The sequence below is a fragment of the Nomascus leucogenys genome, chromosome 2, assembly GCF_006542625.1.
Source record: "Nomascus leucogenys isolate Asia chromosome 2, Asia_NLE_v1, whole genome shotgun sequence".
In the NCBI taxonomy this organism is placed as follows: domain Eukaryota; kingdom Metazoa; phylum Chordata; class Mammalia; order Primates; family Hylobatidae; genus Nomascus; species Nomascus leucogenys.
In genome coordinates, this window is record NC_044382.1 from 37490557 (window position 1) to 37512034 (window position 21478).

General features: G+C 42.2%; 3 protein-coding genes across 3 annotated transcripts; all 3 read right to left on the bottom strand.

Annotated features, from left to right (window-relative positions):
- Nucleotides 1-77: 77 nt before the first annotated feature.
- On the bottom strand, nt 78-7396 carry LOC100588394 (protocadherin beta-14). The gene has a single exon (XM_003266512.4). The coding sequence runs from the start codon at nt 2986-2988 to the stop codon at nt 460-462; it is 2529 nt and encodes an 842-aa protein (XP_003266560.1). The 5' UTR covers nt 2989-7396; the 3' UTR covers nt 78-459.
- A 1747-nt stretch (nt 7397-9143) lies between these two features.
- On the bottom strand, nt 9144-13613 carry LOC100587054 (protocadherin beta-13). Its single transcript, XM_003266508.3, has one exon. It carries the CDS (start codon nt 12043-12045, stop codon nt 9643-9645), a length of 2403 nt encoding a protein of 800 aa, XP_003266556.2. The 5' UTR covers nt 12046-13613; the 3' UTR covers nt 9144-9642.
- Nucleotides 13614-14040: 427 nt separating this feature from the next.
- On the bottom strand, nt 14041-18624 carry PCDHB12 (protocadherin beta 12). The gene has a single exon (XM_003266513.4). The coding sequence runs from the start codon at nt 17249-17251 to the stop codon at nt 14864-14866; it is 2388 nt and encodes a 795-aa protein (XP_003266561.1). The 5' UTR covers nt 17252-18624; the 3' UTR covers nt 14041-14863.
- Nucleotides 18625-21478: the final 2854 nt, after the last annotated feature.

Consider the following 21478-nt stretch of genomic DNA (forward strand, 5'->3'; position numbering starts at 1 on the left):
ATCTTTTTTACCTTTTCTAAAGAACATTTTCAGAGAGAATAAATAGTGTGATAAATGCACTACATTTTCGACCCAGATTCAGCAACACTTTTTATTTTTACTTTATGTTTTGATGGTGTCTAGATTTAAGTTACATATATAATGACATTAGCTCTTAATACTTTAGTTTGCATATCCAAATAATTGAGAATATTGTCTTGCCTAATACCATTATCACAGTAAAAATAGCAATAACTCCATTAATATAACATTTTGACCAAATAAATGAAAAACCAGAAAACACAGATTACATTTCCATGTCATTATAGCCACTAATAAAGAGTTTTAAAGAAACTGTGAGAAAAACAAGAGCTATAATCATGCATGCAACTACAGTACAACCAAGAATCCACAAAAGATTATGCAAAAAGTACCATCAGCTTGCCAAGAATAACTAAAAATTAGAAATTTAAAATAGTTTTATTGAATGTTAAATCCAAAGCTATTTCGAAAGTTCTCGATTTCCCCCATATTCTTACCAGTGTCATGAACTTGACAATTGGGGATAATCGGCTTCAGAAATTTGAACTCATTTGTCCCGGAACCTCCCGTCAGACACACCTCGTATTGGTAGCTCTGGGACAGGGTCCCGGTGCCACTCACGTCCACCAGATGCCCTGGAAAGTGGCCCTCGGGCACCGAGCAGCGACCCACCGGGGCCGCCCTGCTCCTCCTGCACAGCCGCACCGCCACGAACAGGAGCACCGAGAGGAGGAAGAGCGACGACACCGAGGCCAACGCCACCACCAGGTAGACCGTGAGCGAGTCGGCCTGGGCCTGGGTCGGGGCCGCCTCCGGGAGCGGCAGGTAGGGCTGGGAGAAGCCGTCCACCAGGAGCACTTGCAGCGTGGCGGTGGCCGAGCGCGGAGGCTCGCCATTGTCCTTGACCAGCACCACCAGCCTGTGCCTGGCCGCGTCGCGCTCGCTCAGCAGCCTGGCGGTGCGCACCTCGCCATTGTGCGCCCACACACCGAACAGCCCGGGCTCCGTGGCCTTGAGCAGCTGGTACGACAGCCAGGCGTTCTGGCCCGAGTCGCCGTCCACCGCCACCACTTTGGTCACCAGGTAGCCCGGCTCGGCCACCCGGGGCACCAGCTCGGTGCAGGGCGCGGAGCCGTTCTGCAGCGGGTACAGCACAAAGGGCGAGTTGTCGTTGGCGTCCAGCACCCGCACGCGCACCAGCGCCTCGCTGCTCAGCGCCGGGGAGCCGCGGTCTGTGGCGCCCACTCGGAACTCGAAAGCCTGCAGGGCCTCGTAGTCCAGCGACCTGAGGGCGAACAGGTGGCCGTTGTCCGCGTTGATGGAGACCAGGGAGGCGAGGGGCAGGTGCGAGTCCTGGGGCGGCAGCAGCGAGTAGGTGACCTGGGCGTTGGTGCCTGAGTCTCTGTCTGTGGCGCTGACACTGCCGATGTGCAGGGCGGGGCTGTTGTTCTCGCGGACGAACAGGGTGTAGGAGGTTTGGGTGAAGACGGGGGCGTTGTCATTGACGTCGGAGACCTGCACGGTTATGTTGTACTCGGTTTTCAGCCTGGGTGTCCCCAAGTCTGTGACGGTGATCGTGATGTTGTACTCGGCTTGGCTCTCTCTGTCCAGTGCTTTTTCAGAAACTAGAGTGAAAAAGTTCTTGAAGGTCGGTTTCAGGAAAAAAGGGAGGTTATCTTGAATAGAGCAAATCATCCTCCCATTGTCTCCAGAGTCTTGGTCTAGGATACTAAAAAGAGCTACTAGGGTCTCTGAGGCATTCTCTGGAATTCTCTTTGTAATCGACGATATGGTTACTTCTGGTGGGTTGTCGTTTATATCCATAACTTTAACTAGAAGGGTGCATTTTCCTGAAAGACCTCCACCATCTGTCGCCTGAATATTTATAGTGTAGGACTGTATTACTTCAAAATCCAGGGGTGATCTCAAATTAACTTCCCCAGATATTGGATTAATTTCAAATGTTTTACGAATATCTTCTGATGCATGGAAAAATGTGTAAGATATTTTTCCATAGTTTCCTGCATCCAGATCCTTAGCTGAGATGGTGGCAATCCAGGAGCCAAGGGGTCTATCCTCGGGGACTTGCACCTCATAGAGACTCTGAGGAAACTCAGGGGCATTATCATTGATGTCCAACACCTTAATGAGAACCAAAGTTGTCCCAGACTTGGGTGGGGATCCACCATCCACGGCTGTGACTGTTAATCTGAGTTCAGCTTCCTGTTCATAATCTAAAGCTCTATCTAGGACCAGCTCTGGGTATATCTTTCTGTCACTACTGTCTGGAATTTTAATGTAGAAGTGAGAATTGGGGCTAATTGTGTAGTTTTGGAGACTGTTGCTTCCGACATCCAAATCTTGAGCACTCTCCATTAGAAATGTAGTTCCAATAGTGGTACCTTCTGATATTTTAATAAGTATTTCCTTGTCTAGGAATGTAGGGGAGTGATCATTTATGTCTTTGACACGCAGCTCAACCCGAAAAAACTGTAAAGGGTTTTCCAAAACCACCTGAAAATGCAGCACACAGGGCTCGGTGGAGCCACACAGCTCATCTCGGTCTAGTTTCTCATTTAGGAGCAAATCCCCAGTCAGCAAATCAAGGTGCAAATACTTTTTATTATCATCAGACACTACCCGGGCTTCACGTGAAGACAGCTCCTCCACCCCCAGCCCTAGGTCCCTCGCTAGATTAGCCACAAAAGAGCCAATTTCTGTTTCCTCTGCCACAGAATAGTGTGCAGATTCAGTACCTGCCCGAGACAATCCCAGCAAAACAAGGAATATTAGAACTTGCCTTTTTCGCAGATCGAGTGCCCCTCTGATCTCCATGGTTCCTTTAGGCAATCTCTTGTGGAAAAATTGAAGCTCAGCCCTAATTTTGGAAGCTGAAGCTCTGGTTTTTAATAGGAACCCCCTGGAGAGTGCATCCTCCAGCATCTCTGTAGGCGAAGCTCCTTTCATGCCTGTCTTTTCAGTGGGTTGGATGCTTTCTGTTCTCCTGAATAGCGAAGCTCACCCTGCCAGCCTATGTACTGTTTTCGTCTTATCCTGTAGCGCCACCATGTGTCTCCATGTTTTTTTTCATTAAAAAAGTTTTCCTCTTTGAACAAGTAATTCATAAATACATCCAGAACATTCGAAACAAATCCCAGACATCATTTTTTTTTACCTTTAAATACTTCACTAAGTATTTTTAATAGACAAGGCCTTCTAAAAGATAATTGTAATATAACGTTCACAATCAACAACTTGAGCAATAATTCCTCGACATAATTTATACTGCATTTGGTTTTCCCCAGTTCTCTCCAAAATGTCCCTTGCCGTTGGTTGGTTTGAATTTGAATCCAGAAAAGGTCCATACACTGCATTATCGCTGTTTTGAATGCTTGACACTAAAGGATCTGTTAAAATATTCTGAACTGAAGAAATAATTTTTTATTTAAGCCATTTCTCGAGTAATTACAAATATATTCTCTTCTTCACTCTTGTAAATACTTGTTGTCAGCTATAGTTGGTAATGTCATTACTTTTTTCACTTTTATATTTTAAAAATATAAAGAAGGACATGGCACGAATAAATTAGAGATAATTCTTGCTCTTCTGGAGCTCACAAGCTAGAAAAATTGGCAGACAAGTAAACAAAGTATGTCATGTATGCATTTATAAAAAGTAATATAGAAATACCTAGAAAGGACCTCTTGTACCTAGGAGGCTGCACACCTTAGTGCTTAGGAATATGGGATCTGGAACCAAATTATCAATATTAGAATCCTGATTATGTAACTCACTATCTATAAGCTTGGGCAAGTTATAGATATCTTTGTTTCCTCACCTGTAAAATGGGGTAATAATAATATTTGCCTATGATTATTATCGTAGGCATCTAATTAATTAATATTTACAAAGTGGTTTGTAAGTGCTGGTTAAGTGTCTGTCAAAAATAAAATAATTAAGATCGAAGTCGGACTTGGGACATCAGTGAAAGCTTTCCTGAGGTAATGAAAAATACATTGTGATCTGAAGGAACTAGCAGGAGAAGGAGGAATATTTCAGATGGGCATTTTGAGGAACACAGATAAGTGAAGTATGCCTTGGACTTTAAAAACTATGGAAGGGGAGGGTCTAACAATGAAATTAGGGTTAAAAGCATGGTGAGAACATGAATCATTATACAGGTCATATCATGCATTCTTGAATTTATCCTAAAGGTAATTCAAGTACAAAGATGGGTTTTAAACATCTGATTAACATGATTACATCTGCATTTAAAAAAATCAGTTTGGCTGCACTATGGAGAATTAATTTCAGGGGGAATGACTGGAGAATAAAGGAGATCAGATAAGAGATGATGATAGTCTGGATGAGGATAATGCCAGTGTGGATGGAGAGAAGAGGAATGAGTAGAAATGTATGAGGAGATGAAATATTTTCAACTGTTGGTTGATAGGTTGCATGGGGAGAAAAAGGGGAAAGACTCAGAGATGATCTCACACCTCTGGACTGGGCAACTGGATGACTAGTGGTGTCATTCACTAGGACAGGGAATGTTAAAAAACATAATTGGGGTGGAAAAAGATGAAGTGTTCAGTTTTGAACATGCTGCTATTGAGGTAAGTGCCTGTAGGATGTGTGTTTGTGTGTTTGTGTGGTGGTGGGGTGTGTGTGTGTGTGTTTGCATATAACCAAAGCATAGGAAATAAATCTGGGCTGGCAATATGAACTTTGGTGTGTGTATATATATATATATATATAGAGAGAGAGAGAGAGAGAGAGAGCATATATATAGAGCATATATAGAGAGCATATATATATAGCATTCATGATTTCAATCACCATATATATATATATATATATACCATGAATGCTCTAGGATAACCAAGCAAAAGTGTGTCAAATCAGTATAAAGGAGGCTTGGCACAGAACTCTGAGAAACATCCTCATTTAGAGGAAACAGGGCAAGAAGTATATTTGAAAAGATAAAGAAGGCTCAGAGTTCAAAATCATGAAATCAAAAGCAAATAGCATTTTAAGGAGATGAGGAAGATCAATGGCTGCAAATGCTTCAGAAAAGTCAAGAAAAATAAGTATGACAATTATCCATTGGGCTTAAAAAGATGGTCATTGTGGAGGATTCTGAGAGATGTCTGACAAAATCTGTTTTCCCTTGCTTCTATAGTAATAGAACTGTACCCAGGTACGTGGCCATGAAAGTAGATTGCCCATCCCAGCCTCCCTTGTATTTGAGTGTGGGCAGTGACCCAGCTACGGCCATGCAGATTATATTACCATAGGGAATGTTGAAGAAATTACTTGAAAGAAAATTTGGTTTCAGAGGGACTGTGAGGATGAAAGCTGCCCTACCTACCTAATAATTTTTACACTGCTACTGTCATGTGAAAAAGAGAGACATGTTTACAAGCCACCGTGTCATTGCATCACATTGGTTCCACAGTATAATCTTAACTTATATGGAAATCTTTGATAATATTTGCAATAGCAGTTTCAGTAGAATGATTGTGGTGAAAATTAGATTGTACTTCGGTGCAAAGTGAGAGGGATGAGGAGGCAAAAATGAGGTAGATGGTTCTTTCAACAATTTTTTTTTTTTTTGAGACAGGGTCTCAGTCTGTCACCCGGGCTCACTGGCTCACTGCAGCCAGGCTCTCAAGAAATTTGTAAAGAATGAAAAGGCTGTAAAAAGGAATAAGAAATACATTGGTATCTGGAGAAGAATTCAGACTCAGAGAGTATTTTAAAGACTAGAGAAACTTGAATATATTTAAAACGCCAATGTTCAGTAGGGAAGGAGAAAATTAAGATACAGAAGGGATAACGCAAGTCCCCTGGAAAGGTTGTTAAAGATGAGATCCAGGCAATGTATGAAGGGATTGGATTTAGACCAGTGGGAGGGACCTCAGCAGGTGAATAGTATAGATACAGATGCTGTTAAAGCTGTGGAGTAGGGGACAGGAAAATTAATTTCTAGCTGATGGATTCTATTTTCTCAATAAGGTATTAGGCAAGTTCATCTGATAAAAGGGGGTATCTAAGTGGTAGGGTAAGAAGTTTAAAGTAAGTTAAGTAGGTTTAAAATAGTTGTTGTGGAGCGTAGAAGAGAAAGCTCATTAGAAAAATTATAAAAGGAGTTCTTGGTCTCAGAAGCCCAATTAGGTTTGAATATTATACATTTATAGTGGCAGTGGTATTGCTAATTTTGTAAGTTTGGTCTTATAGAGTGCAGCACCCCATGTGTAAGAGAGGAGGAGGACTATATTCATCTGGGCTGGAGTTTCATCAGGTGGTTTTAGTGAAGGAAAATTGAACAAGGGAATTGAGAATATGGGCGTGAGAGCAACTGGGAGTGGTAAACCAGGAAATCAGCTGGATAAGAAGGAAATTAAAACAGGAGCGTTTGATAGGTAGTATCAGCATCATGGAATGGAGCTCCTGATAAGGTCAAAGACAAGATGTGATAGAAACAGCAGAATGAGAAGGTTGTAGGCATAGACAATTGTGCTCTCAGAGGGAGACAGCTGAAATTATTATATCATAGAACAGTTTCTTGGTGGGGAAAAAGTACAATATGTAGCCAGGGCATTAATGACTGAATAACAGGAGTAGAGGTAAAGACTTAGGGACTGAGAGGCCATGTTGTTAGATTAATCAGTGGACCCAGGAGTGGTGGTAGAATTTGAAACAGAAAGATAAAGAGAACAGTGTGTTTGTAAGATAAAATGTCCTATGTCCCTTTTCCCTCCCATACTATTGCCTAAGTAAAAAAAATACTGTTATTTGGTTTTTATTGTAAGGGTTTTCAGGAGAATCCATTCTGTAAGACTGGGCCATCTCTTGTGTCTCTATTTTCTAAGTGTCCTTTAACCCCCGCTAGATATAAAATTATGTTCTAAGTTACTTACAACCTATAGTTCTTTCATATAAAATTGGCTGATACAGCTTGATTCCTATGCACTGTTTTAAGTATAACTATAAATGAGGTCTTTGAAGCATATGAGCAAAATTCGTTTTTAGCAATACATTCTAGGAGAATTGGTTGGTTATATGTATCTGGGCATTTGAGTTACTGAATGCCTGGTCACTCTTTAGAGCCAGGAAACTCATAGTTCTTTTTATAAAGAGAGGGGTACTGCTGCTCACATATCTAGAAAAACTGGAAGTAATAGGACAAGTACTTGGCCCTTTTCTCCACTGTTGCACTAGCGAGATTTTCTGTCTGAGTTGTTTGAACTACTCTTTCCCACTCCACCAGTAGATATGAGAAGATCACAGGGAAGCTGCTAGAATAACTCCCACCTTTGTAGGCCAGGAGTTCAACAGCCTGGGCAACATGATGAGAACTCATCTCTACAAAATTTTTAAAAAAATAGCTGGGGGTGCTACTCGGGAGAGGCAGGAGAATGGCGGGAACCCAGGAGGCAGAGCTTGCAGTGAGCCGAGATCGCGCCACTGCACTCCTGCCTGGGTGACAGAGTGAGACTCCTCAAAAACAAAAGAAAACAAAACAAAACAACAAACAAACAAACAAAAATAGCTGGGGGTGGTGGCATGTGCCTGTGGTCCCAGCTACTTGGGAGGCTGCGGCAGGAGGATTGCTTGAGTCCAGGAGGTCAAGGCTTCAGTGAGCTATGATTGCACCACTGCACTCCAGCCTAGGTGACTGAGACCCTGTCTCTAAAAAATAAACAAAGAAAGAAAAAAGAAAAGAATAATTACTCAGTTGACACAGCTCAACAGAACCGGTAGTGAAATCTTAGCAAGAAGTATAAACATTAGGTTGTCTTAGATATGCTATTAAAAGAGATTGAACTTCTTGGCGTTATCAACTGACTAATATCCAGTCCCTCTACTATGTTAAGATAAAGTTTTAAAATATCTTCAAGAAGCAGTTGAGGCCAGGTGCTCATACCTGTAATCATAGCACTTTGGGAGGCTGAGGCAGGCAGATTGCTTGAGCTCAGGAGTTCGAGACCAGTCTGGGAAATATGATGAAACCTTGTCTCTACTAAAAATGCAAAAATTAGTGGGTGTGGTGGCCTGGGCCTGTAGTCCTGGGTACGAGGGAGGCTGAGGTGGGAGGATCACTTGAGCCCAGGAGGTGGAGGTTGCAGTAAGTGGAGATAACACCACTGCACTCCAGCCTGGGTGACAGAACAGGACGCTGTCTCAAAAAATAAAATAAGAGAAGCAACTGAGTCTGGTCTGTGGCACTGGAAGTAGTCATTTTACTCATCCCCACGAACTTCCTCCTTTCCATGCTTTCTCTCTCTCTCTCATACACACGCTTGTTTTGCCTCTATACTTTTACTCATTTTGTTATTCTATATTTTTCTCCCACAACATAGACTTTAGACTTTTTGATAAAAGTCATGGAAAATCTCCTTCTCCAACCTTGAAGTCTTTTTCTTGCATAGTGTGTCAGATCCTTAAAGGTAAGAGTGGTTTAACATGAGACAAAGCTACTCCCCTACAATGGTTTGGAAAATTTTTTTAAATTAGAACCCTAAGGGACTATCTTTTGATACTATCAATGTTCAACATCTGGTATACTTTTATACATCTGAGAAAAGTGGTTTTCAAACTTTGGGTTACTACCCATTAGTATACCATGAAATAAATTTAGTGGATCATGACCACATTTGAAAATTGAATAGAATGAAATATATAGGTAATTTCAAATTATGTCATAAAAAGACTAAGCATTGTTCACAAGCATTTCTTTCTATTAAGCTTGTGTGTTTCAAAATATGTAAAATATGATCTTAATTATTGGTTGCAGTAAAAAAAGTTTGAAAAGTAGTTTCTGGTGTATGTACATCAAATTATATGACAGTACAGGCAAAAATTTTTACACATTAACACACAACTCCAATTTATGCTATACAAATTATTATTTGGGCACAGTCTTCTGCATTCAACTAGATTGCATTAGAGCATTGTGACATTAATTAAAAAATTATAGCTTCATATTCCCAGATTCTGTGATTGGCCACAGTATTAACGTGCCGGCACAATCCTCTCCAGGATGAATGAGGAAAGGATACTAAGAAACTGGTCTTCTGACCCTTTCGAATCAAGTGATAACACTTGGAGTTGTATCATAGGATATAGGTTTTCTGGTTTATTTTTGAAAGCAAAAATCTATTTAAAGGTTAACTAAAAATGCACTGGATTTAAAAAAAGAAAAATGATATGTCTGAATAGCAATCATTATTTTAAGACTGAAAAAAAGAGAATCAAATGAAGAAATGCTGGAAAATTTGAATCACTTCCAAATTGCTCTATTTAATTTTACCATAAGCATAATAGTGGGTGAAGTTCAACTAAAGATAGGGGCATGAAAAAAAATGTGATTTGGTTTGCTCTTTAGGGAGGCAAATTAATTACAAATTAAGACCATCTAGGTTAAAGAATGAATTGCCATCTTTTAAGAACCAGGAATAAAGGTAAATGTTCACTTTAAAGCAAAGGGAGAAAGAACATGAGAAAAATCAAGAGTAAATCAGTACAATTTTAAATACACACAAATTGGGCGAAATAAACATTGGCATAGAAATGCCACAAAATTAAATACCTATGGAATATGAAAGTCGACTATGGTCACTGAATATTGAACCCAAAGTTATTGCGGAAGGTAGAATTTCCCTGTATTTCTTTCCCAGGGCACTGGGGAGGGAAGTTGGGGATAATCGGCTTTAGGAACTTGAACTCATTTGTCCCCCACCCTCCTGCCAGACACACCTCATACTGGTAGTTCTGAGATAGGGTCTCGGTGCCGCTCACGTCCACCAGATGCCCTGGAAAGGGGCCCTCGGGCACCGAGCAGCGACCCGCCGAGGCCGCCCTGCTCCTCCTGCACAGCCGCAACACTACGAACAGGAGTACTGAAAAGAGGAAGAGAGACGACACCGAGGCCAACGCCACCACCAGGTAGACGGTGAGCGAGTCGGCCTGGGCCTGGGCCTCGGCCGGGGCCGCCTCCGGGAGAGGCAGGTAGGGCTGGGAGAAGCCGTCCACCAGGATCACGTGCAGCGTGGCGGTGGCAGAGCGCGGAGGCTCGCCATTGTCCTTGACCAGCACCACCAGCCTGTGCTTGGCCACGTCGCGCTCGCTCAGCAGCCTGGCGGTGCGCACCTCGCCATTGTGCGCCCACACGCCGAACAGCCCGGGCTCCGTGGCCTTGAGGAGCTGATACGACAGCCAGGCGTTCTGGCCCGAGTCGCCGTCCACCGCCACCACCTTGGTCACCAGGTAGCCCGGCTCGGCCCCTCGGGGCACCAGCTCGGTGCAGGGCGCCGAGCCGTTCTGCAGCGGATACAGCACGAAGGGCGAGTTGTCGTTGGCGTCCAGCACCAGCACGCGCACCAGCGCCTCGCTGCTCAGCGCCGGGGACCCGCGGTCTGAAGCGCCCACGCGGAATTCGAACCCCTGCAGGGCCTCGTAGTCCAGCGACCTGAGCGCGAACAGGTGGCCGTTGTCCGCGTTGATGGAGACCAGGGAGGCGAGGGGCAGATGCGGGTCCTGGGGCGGCAGCAGCGAGTAGGTGACCTGGGCATTGGTGCCTGAGTCTCTGTCTGTGGCGCTGACACTGCCGATGTGCAGGGCGGGGCTGTTGTTCTCGCGGACGAACAGGGTGTAGGAGGTTTGGGTGAAGGCTGGAGCGTTGTCATTGATGTCGGCGACCAGCACGGTCATATTGAGCTGTGTTTTCAGCATAGGGGTCCCCAAGTCAGTGACAGTGATGGTGATGTTGTACTCGGCTCTGCTTTCTCTGTCTAGTGGTCTCTCCGTTAGTAGGGTGTAAAAGTTTTCCGCGGATTTCAGGAGGAAGGGTAGATCCTCCTGAATGGAGCAACTTATTTTCCCATTTTCTCCTGAATCAAGATCTGAAACACTGAAAAGTGCAACCGCAGTTTCAGGCGCGTTCTCAGGTATTGGGCTGGTAAATGCAGACATGGTAACTTCTGGGGCATGGTCATTTACATCCATCACTTGAATCAGAACGGTGCATTTTCCAGAAAAGGTTCCAGCATCTCTTGCCTCAATATTGACTTCATAGGACTGAAGTTTTTCGAAATCGAGTTGTTTTTTTACTTCAATTTCTCCTGTCAGGGGATTGATCTTAAAGGTTTTGCCAATCTCGTCTGAAGCTTGGAAAAGTGAATAGGAAATCTCTCCGTTGACTCCTGTGTCTACATCCGTGGCAGAGACCTTCACAACCAGGAAGCCTACTGGACTGTCCTCAGAGATCTGCACCCTATAGAAAGGCTGCTCAAACTCAGGGGCATTATCGTTGACATCCAGGACTTCGATGTAGACCTGAGCAGTGCCAGATCTGGGCGGAGAGCCACCATCCAGTGCTGTGAGTGTTAACCTGAGCTCAGCTTCTTCCTCTCGGTCCAGCGCTTTGTCCAGCACCAGCTCTGGATATTTCCTTCCATCACTGCGTTTGCGGGTGAGGACCCGAAAATAGAAGTTGGGGCTGATTATATAGTTCTCAATATTGTTTTGGCCTACATCTAAGTCTTCGGCATTCTTCAGAGGAAACGTAGTCCCAGGAGGACTGCTCTCTGACACTTTCACCAACATTTGTTTGTCCAGAAATACTGGAGAGTGGTCGTTTATGTCTATTACTTGCAGCTCAGCTTGAAAAAACTCGAAGGGACTCTCTAGCAACACTTGGAAACGTAGCACACAGGGCTCTGTGTGACCGCACAGATCCTCACGGTCCAATTTCTCATTCAGCAACAAATCCCCGGTCTCCTGATTGAGCTGCAAATGTAGTTTGTTCCCTCTGGAAACAACCCTAACCCCCCGCCTGGAGAATTCCCTCTGCTCCAGACCCAGGTCCTTTGCTAAATTGGTGACAAAGGAGCTGCCCTCAGTTTCCTCCACCACAGAATAGCGTCTAGGTTCCGCCGCGCCCGCCAGAGATAAGCCCAAAAGGAGAAAGGAAAAAAGGACTTGCCTTTGTCTGCAAATGAGCTTCCCGCTGGCCTCCATTGTTCTTGCTGGATTCAGCTTCCTGGGAGGACGGTTCTGTGGGAATGTAAAGTCCCCAGTATCTGAGGCTGTGGTTATTCCACAGCTACCTCAGAAATATTCCAGTGAGTAGTCCTCTCCAGAGGACCCCGCCGTTCTCTCTTTGGCCTCCAAGCTTCCCGTGGACTTCCAGGTTCTGCTGCTTTTTGCCGGTTAATGGAGCTGCAGCTGCGGTTCTGGTTTGTGCCTTCTTATCCTGCAGCGCCACCACGCGTCCTCACAGGATCTTACATTTTGTGGGACGATGATAGATGTAATATTCCCAACTCTGCCTGTATGCACCCCGGGACTATGTAAGGTTACAACACCACCGTTAATATCGCCGGACGTTAGTGAGCAGACAACTGCCCAAAGGAGAAATCACATTAGTCTTTCAACAATGCTAACTGAGTTTTGGGCAAAAAGGAAATATTTAGGTAACAGTCTAGCGTGGCAAAAAGAATATATGCAGAAAATTTCAGATGTAATTGTGGTTAACATGGGCAACATTTAGATCTTTATAGTTTTATTTCTATGAACCAGAGGAATAATTAGTAGCTGTGAACCTCGAACAAATTATTTAATCTCTCTGCTTATAGTTTGGTCCTCTGTAAAGTGAGGATAAGAACAGCACCTACCACATAGGGCTGTTGTGAATTCCCCATCTTAAACATGAGGAATCTAATGCAAATAGATATTAACCTTAAAAATAAACTATATACCAAGTATAAAGCAATTTGATGCCATCAAGTAGCTGAGTCTTGATGGCATAAATCCATCGTAAGTCTAGCATAAATCCATTACTATAACTAGAAAAACACCTCAAAATTCAAATGGTAGAAGAATACAGGAGCGTGACTATCTCAGGTAGAGAGGTTATGTCCAATAATGAAGGAAAATGAACAAGGAAAGGCTGGAGAGCTTGTCTAAATAGAGACAATATCTGTAACAGCAGTGGTGATTTTGTTTCTGGGAAGCATGTCCTTTTTTGTTACCTCCACTTCTAACAGCATCAATTAAAAGAAATTATTTTGAAATTTTTCAAATCTCATAAAAGAGAGGAGTATAATGAATCTCCAAGGACTCAGTACTACCTTCAACTGTTATCAATGTTTTGCCATAATTCTTGACTCTATCCCTTCAACATTTTCACATCCCAGACAAACTGAATTTTCACCCACAAATACGTCATTATACATTTCTTTAAAAGCATCATGACTTTAAGTGACGCTAAAAATGTGCTTAAGTACAATGCCATTATCACACCTAAAAATCAAGTTATTATTTAATACCCATCTATATTCAAATTTTTCCAAGTTTTTCAGAGTTATTGCTGTTGTTTCAATCAAGATCCAAACACATTGCATGGTAGACCTCTTAAGATTTTTCCTGTGTAAACTTCACTCCTCTTATTTTTTATGCAATTTATTTGTCAGAGAAATTGGATAATTTTACCCTGAGACCATGAAAGCAATTTTAGATTTTACTACTGTGAGTTTTTTTGTCCTTAGATTCTATCCCACCAGTGATATGCAGTAATTCTAGCTTTATTAGAGTTATCAGCACTAGTTTATAATATTTTTAGAACACAACTATGCAAAAATTACCTATTTTAAAAATAAGAATCAGTTATATATTTTTTAACAAACAATGCTTCTCCTTAACTCCCCAAAATTTCTAAAAATTTAATGATCATCTATATTTTTCTTTAATATTACACATTTAAATCTATTCTTTTTCTTAAATTTTCCTGATTCAGCAGCGCAGGATAGGTAAGAAAAGCTGCTAAAAACAAACTCTCAAGTCAGGAAAATATATTACAAATGTAAGTATGGGTGACTCTGGAAATATACTACAATGTAAAGAAAATAATTAACTAATAATGCAATCACAATTATGTACTATTCCTAATCAGGACCATTAATCTTTTCTGTGAAATGAAAGTTATATGTTCAGGAGACAACGAGAAGGCACAGGTTGCTCTTTCAATTTTGTTTTTACTTAAGATTTGGACAGATCAGAGCATTAGTAATAATAGCTGAAAATTTACCCAGAAAAGCAAGATTACTGGTTTAAGAGAAAATGAAATCATAAAGATTATTTCTAAATAAAGGTTGAACAGCAGCATGAATATGATAAAAACTTTTCTTCTCTTTAGTTAGGCAGAAACTTGCCAGGTGATATCCAATGACGAAAACAGTATGGAATCGGAGCAAAGTCACTGACTCAGAGTCAGACAGATCTAGGATGGATGCTCAGTTTTGTCACTTATTAGTTAGTGGACCTTAGTGAACTTACTGAATCTCTAAGACCGTCTATTTGGTCATTCCTAAAATACCATGCCACATATGTTTCTTCTGAGATTAAAAGTGTGAAAACAGTGTATGATTCATAAAACGAGTGTTTTTTAAATAAAGTTTAAAAAGATACACTACAATCAATGCTACTGAAACTAGGGTAGGTATACTCGAAGAGCATTCTAATCAACTAAGAAAATGGAAGTCACAGTAAATATTGAAAACAATGGAAAGCAATTTAAAATATCTCAAACAAGACTTACCACTTAATAGACTTTATATTAAGCATAATTGTTGGACATAAAACATTACACATATACATTTCATGCTTTGTGAAGGGTTCTTGGTACTAAATCTGGATCCTTTTCTATGAAAAGAAATTTATTTCTTGACTTGAAGAGTACATATTTGAAGTGATCAAAAATACTACTTTACAGGCACCTCACGATAAGTTCCTAATTATAAATGTATTCACAGACACAGGATTTATTTTTCATTCTTTATCAGAAGCCCAAATTATTCTGAAATGGGGCATTTTCTTCCACTTCCCTACCTGTGCTCTGTGGTAGGAAGTTGGGGATAATTGGTTTCAGAAATTTGAAGTCATTTGACCCGGAACCTCCCGTCAGACACACCTCATACTGGTAGCTCTGGGACAGGGTCCCGGTGCCGCTCACGTCCACCAGATGTCCTGGAAAGGGGCCCTCGGGCACCGAGCAGCGACCCACCGGGGCCGCCCTGCTCCTCCTGCACAGCCGCACCGCCACGAACAGGAGCACCGAGAAGAGGAAGAGCGAAGACACCGAGGCCAACGCCACCACCAGGTAGACGGTGAGCGAGTCGGCCTGGGCCTGGGCCGGGGCCGCCTCAGGGAGCGGCAGGTAGGGCTGGGAGAAGCCGTCCACCAGGAGCACGTGCAGCGTGGCGGTGGCAGAGCGCGGAGGCTCGCCATTGTCCTTGACCAGCACCACCAGCCTGTGCTTGGCGGCGTCGCGCTCGCTCAGCAGCCTGGTGGTGCGCACCTCGCCATTGTGCGCCCACACGCGGAACAGCCCGGGCTCCGTGGCCTTGAGCAGCTGGTACGACAGCCAGGCGTTCTGGCCCGAGTCGCCGTCCACCGCCACCACCTTGGTCACCAGGTAGCCCGGCTCGGCCGCCCGGGGCACCAGCTCGGTGCAGGGCGCGGAGCCGTTCTGCAGCGGGTACAGCACGAAGGGCGAGTTGTCGTTGGCGTCCAGCACCCGCACGCGCACCAGCGCCTCGCTGCTCAGCGCCGGGGAGCCGCGGTCTGTGGCGCCCACGTGGAACTCGAACGCCTGCAGGGCCTCGTAGTCCAGCGACCTGAGGGCGAACAGGTGGCCATTGTCCGCGTTGATGGAGAGCAGGGACGCGAGGGGCAGGTGCGGGTCCTGGGGCGGCAGCAGCGAGTAGGTGACGTGGGCGTTGGTGCCTGAGTCTCTGTCTGTGGCGCTGATGCTGCCGATGTGCAGGGCGGGGCTGTTGTTCTCGCGGACGAACAGGGTGTAGGAGGTTTGGGTGAAGATGGGGGCGTTGTCATTGATGTCGGAGACCAGCACGGTTACGTTGTGCTCGGTTTTCAGCCTGGGGGTCCCCAAGTCAGTGACGGTTATGGAGATGTTGTACTCGGCTCTGCTCTCTCTGTCCAGCGGGCTCTCTGTTTCCAAAGTGTAGTAATTATTTAGCGAAGATTTTAGCACGAATGGGATGTCTTCCGGGATAAAACAAATCATCTTTCCGTTGTCCCCAGAGTCTCTGTCTCGTATCCTGAAAACCATAACCACGGTCTCTGGCGTATTTTCTGGGATTGGACTGGTAATTGATGACACAGTGATTTCAGGAGCATTGTCATTTACATCCATCACCTGAATTCTGACTGTAGATTTTCCAAAAAGTCCTCCCCCATCTGTGGCTTGAATGATTATTGAGTATGACTCAATTGCTTCAAAATCCAAAGGTGCTGTTAAAGTAATGTCTCCAGACTTTTGATGAATTTCAAATGTCTTGCGAATATCTTCTGAGGCATGGGATAAGGTATAGCATATTTCACCATTTGTTCCAGAGTCTAAATCCCAAGCTGAGACAGTCAAAACCAGCGAGCCAAGGATGCTATTCTCCAGAATCTTCACCTCATAAAAAGCCTGCTCAAACTCAGGGGAGTTGTCATTAACATCTACAACCACCACCCTGACCAAGGCAGTTCCAGACCTGGGAGGGGACCCGCCATCCAGAGCAGTGAGGATGAAACTGAGCTCCGGGCGCTCTTCATAATCCAGCTCCTTGTCCAGAACTAACTCGGGGTATTTCCTATTGTCTGGATTGACTCTCATTTTAACGTGGAAATGAGAGTTGGGGCTTATTGTGTAGCTTTTTACAGCATTGATTCCTACATCTAAATCCTTTGCACTTTCAAGCAAGAACACAGCACCAACAGGACTGTTCTCTGGGATTTCTAAGAGCATTTCTTTTTCCAAGAAGACGGGAGAGTGATCATTTTTATCCCTGACTTGGAGCTCAATTTGTAAAAACTGCGTGGGGTTTTTCATTAACACTTGGAAATACAGCACACAAGGCTCATTGGAGCCACAGAGCTCCTCCCTGTCTAGCGTTTCGCTCAGGAGCAAATCCCCAGTGTTTGCGTCCAGCTGCAAACACTCTTTGTTATCATTAGAAACCACGCGAGCCCCCCGCGAAGACAGCTCACTCACCTCCAGTCCCAGGGTCTTTGCCAAATTTCCTACAAAGCTCCCGCTCTGCAATTCCTCCATCACCAAAAAGTTCCCAGTTTCAGAGCCCGCCTGAGACATTCCCAGCAAAACAAAGAGAAGCAGGACTTGCCTTATCTGCAGAGTGCCTGCCCCTCCGTTTTCCATAGCTTCTTTTCCAAAACCCCAAAATCTTGCAGAATTGCCTCGGGGCCACTTCGCAGTTGTGGGAAACGTGCCTCTGATCTGTCTACCAAATCCTCAGAAGCCTAAAGATTTTAACCTTTTTGAGTGGCTTCAAGGTTCTCCCTTAAAGGATTGTTCTTTCTGTCTTCCCAGTTCTCCCCGTGTACTGGATAACAGGGTGTACAACATCCTCCAGGGTAGTTTTTTTCTTGATATTATCCTGCAGCGCCACCACGCGTCTCCACAGATTTTCACAGTTTGATGAACACTACCTAAATTTTATTTACATAAATGTCCTCCAGAAGCAAATATTGCGTTTAAATAATTCCTTCTGTTTAAGTAATTAAAAATATATTATATCTTCCATAATAATCGTTTCATATTCTTTATAGTTTGTGATGATGTTTGTATTTGTCTTAAAGCATTTATTCAGTGTCTTTCCCCACTCTCCTCACAACCAAATGTGCTCGATTGTGGTGAATACAGATACAAGATGTGATCCCTGGCCCCCAGGAATTCGTAGTGTTTCTGAGACAATTGTAAGCCTGAAACAAGCAGGGTATAACTGATTGTTGAGCTGAATGAAATTCTATTACTACTTGGCTTTCTTTACGTGGTAAGGGAAAGGAAAGGTCATCTCAGAAGTCCTTTCTGAAGTTATGAAACTGGATTAACCATGAGATGAGGCATATATAGGTCATTAGGACAGCATAAAAAGGCATTTCTGTAGATTTCCTTAATAGCAATGAATTGTGAACAGGTAGAAAATGAAGCAAGAGATTGGGGTGGAACATACTATGTCAACCTATCATTTAGTTCCAGTTTTTCATAATTTACAAAAAAAATTCATAAGTACACAAGCATGAGCAAGTTAGTTTAATTTAAAGCAGACTCTTATTCCTAAAGCTGGCTTGACTTAGGTTCCCAAAATTTATTGTAGCCACAACTGTAGCTATCTGTTTTCTCTTTCAGCCCAGGAAGAGAAAGTAAGAGTCTATCCCTAGACATAGAACAAAAACCTAACTTTCACTCTGATTAGACCAAGTAAGATCATGTGTCTGCCACTGAAGCAATCATTGTTTCAAGAGGTACAGAATTATAGTTGCAGATTTTAGTCCTAGAATCTAAAGACCCATCTCTGGCCATTACTTTGTTTTAATTCTATTTGGGACCACCTCTTAAGCTTGGGATGGTTTCAGTCCTAGCCAAAGTACATCATTGGTACATAATGAGGGAGATTGTTTGCAATAGATACTAAGGGCTCATCAGTGATGTTCACTATAGAAAGTCTTAAAGTGCACTAAGAATGGATGGAAGAAGAATCCAACAAGTCTGCATTTTAAAATGTTAAATTCAATTAATATTCCTAAAAATGTAAGCTGGATACATGGTTGAAATAGTAATTGGTAAAGAAGGGTAAAAGTTGAAAAGTAGATGGATTGACCACACACAATTAACCTCTTTTTTAAAAAAAAAAACGCACTAAAATGGCAGAAAAGTAATTAAAATGGTAGGAACTAACAAAGATTAAGAATACACAAGTGAACACACATATTTTTCTATGACAGAAAGCAGGTGGAAGAGCAATTAACTTAGCAGTTCCAAAAAATGCCCCTAAAGTAAAGTTCCTGCATTGAAGACACTCACAAGAAATGTAATCTCTTTTAAGCACAAGATCTGGAGGAATCAGATGTTTAAGAAGACTGAAGTCAGTTAAGGATGGAAAAAAGTTATTAGTTGGAAATATGTGTAGAGGATAATTGAATTCCCTATTCTTCTCATCACCCTACATAGACAGAAATGTAACTCACAGCCAGAAAATAGAAAGTTTATTCTCTGGAGAAATTTAATGGGATTTCCTCTAGTCTTGGGGATCTAGGCACAGCTGAGCACAAGTGTGAGGTGTCAAACTGAAAATAGGGAGAGTAAGCAAACCTTTGCGTTTTGCATGATGAGACTTCTAATCCCTTTTCATGCAATACTCTTAGACTGTTGGACACAAGGATAGACACCCTAGTCTATCCCCACACAGTGGATATTGTAGAATTCTAACCTGGAGAAAATGAAAGCACCAAATGAGGACACATATTAATATTTGGCATCTCATAAGGTAATAGACTTATACTAGCATGGTTATATTAGAATGAAGCCCTGCCATCAACGGTTACTGTTGGCTCACAGAGTTGATTGTCAGCATTTTGATATATCATCCTTCTAAAATACGAGAAGATAGCCAAGGCATTTGAGGAAATGCCTGTAACATAACATAGAAAGACCAAAACTATCACCGTCACTACTACCAAGAAAAAAAAAAAGGAACAATAATATAGAAAGCAGAAGAAAGCCTTTGAAAATATCTGGTTAATATTCCCAGAGAAAGAAAATCTAATAAAAGCTAATAATTATTTAGTATTTACTCTATGCTACTCATTGTTCTAAGTGCTTCATAATGCATTTATCCATTTAATCTAAATAGTAATTGTATGAAGTATGTATTTATCCATTTAATCTAAATAGTAACTGTATGAAGTATGTATTCCTATTGTAAGATGAAGACTAGATTAGGACTTAAGTGCTTTTTACTAGCTGTATTACCTTGGACAAGTTCTTAACTCCCCTTAGACTCAATTTCACTTTTAAAATGGATATATAATAATGATACTGCATAATGCATTTTTAAAGAAAAGATTAATCATAAATGAGAGAAAATATTACATTTATAAATCTATGACAGGATACCATGAAAAATATTCAGAGAACGAAAAACAACTCTTAAAAGTAAATATTTGTCAGTCATAAAGAAAAACTTATATATAAAACATTGAGTGATTAAAAAAATAGAATGAGAGGCAAAGAGAAAATAAGAAAGGAAAAAAGGCTTAGAGTCTTACAGAGTCAATCTAGGAGGTCTAATATTTAACTGAGATTTTCGTTGAAGTGAGAATCCAGAAAACTCAGGAGAGAGATTATGAGTAAAACATACCAAGAAAATTCCTTTTAAAAATTTGTTTTTGTGTAGAGATAGGTTCCCACTATGTTGCCCAGGGTGGTCTCAAACTAGGGGCCTCAAATAATCCTCCTGCCTCAGCCTCCCAAAGTACGGGGGATGCAGGTGTGAGTCACCATGCCCAACCACAATTTCTCAGAAATAAAATTGATAGTCTGAACATTAGCCAAGGGGTCTAGCACATGCCTGTAGTCCCAGCAACTTGGAAGGCTGAGGCAGAAGTAGCTCTTGAGTTAGAGGCTGCAGGGTGCTGTGATTGCGCCTATGAATAGCCACTGCACTCCAGCCTGGGTAACACAGTGAGACATCATCTTAAAAAAAAAAGATAAACATGAACAGGGCATAGCCATGTGACCAGATTAATCAATAAACAGCCAGTACTAAGGTATTTTCAGAAGACCAGGGGAATTTTTTTCAATGCTCCCAGAAAGAAAGAAAAAAAGGGGGGGGGGGAATCACATAAAAAGACATAGGAATCAGAATGGAATCAGTCTTCTGAGCAGCAATTCTATATGCAGTCAATAAAAGGAGCAGTGCTTTTGAAATCTGAGGGAAAATTATTTTCAACCTAGAATGTTATGCCCAAACTATCAATCAAATAAAAAAAGAAAATAACAAAGCAAGCTCTCAAAATTTTTACTTCCTCTGTATCCATTTTTATGAAGGTACTGAGAGATGTGCATCAACAAAATAAGACAGTAAACTAAGAAAGAAGAATATACTAGATCTTATAAAAGAGGATCAACAAGAAAAATATTTTTTAAAGTCCTAGGGTGACAGCCTATAGAGCAACCAGTATGAATGAAGTAGAGATCTGGGTGCAAGATCACCAAGAAATAAACATAATTGATAGGTATCTGATATATTTGAATATTTTGAGAAGAAAGAGATTCAAATTAGAGAATGTAAAGAAACTAATATTAGTAAATGGAAAATTATGTAAGTGCAAAACAATTTTCAGTTCTAGGAAAAATGTTTCTCAAGAAAGGAAATTTAATCACACTACACTAATGTGTATTTTGAAGAAAGCTTAGCAATATGGACAATATTAGTTTAACTTAAAAAAAAACTGTAGGCTGGGCACAGTGGCTCACGCCTGTAATCTCAACACTTTGGGAGGCTGAGGTGGGCGGATCAGCTGGGGTCAGGAGTTCAAGACTAGACTGGCCAACATGGTGAAACCCCATCTCTACTAAAGCTAC

Bases quoted from the DNA above. Each gene is read 5' to 3' on its own strand.
- LOC100588394 (XM_003266512.4), bottom strand. From the start codon at position 2,988: ATGAAAGGAGCTTCGCCTACAGAGATGCTGGAGGATGCACTCTCCAGG.
- LOC100587054 (XM_003266508.3), bottom strand. From the start codon at position 12,045: ATGGAGGCCAGCGGGAAGCTCATTTGCAGACAAAGGCAAGTCCTTTTT.
- PCDHB12 (XM_003266513.4), bottom strand. From the start codon at position 17,251: ATGGAAAACGGAGGGGCAGGCACTCTGCAGATAAGGCAAGTCCTGCTT.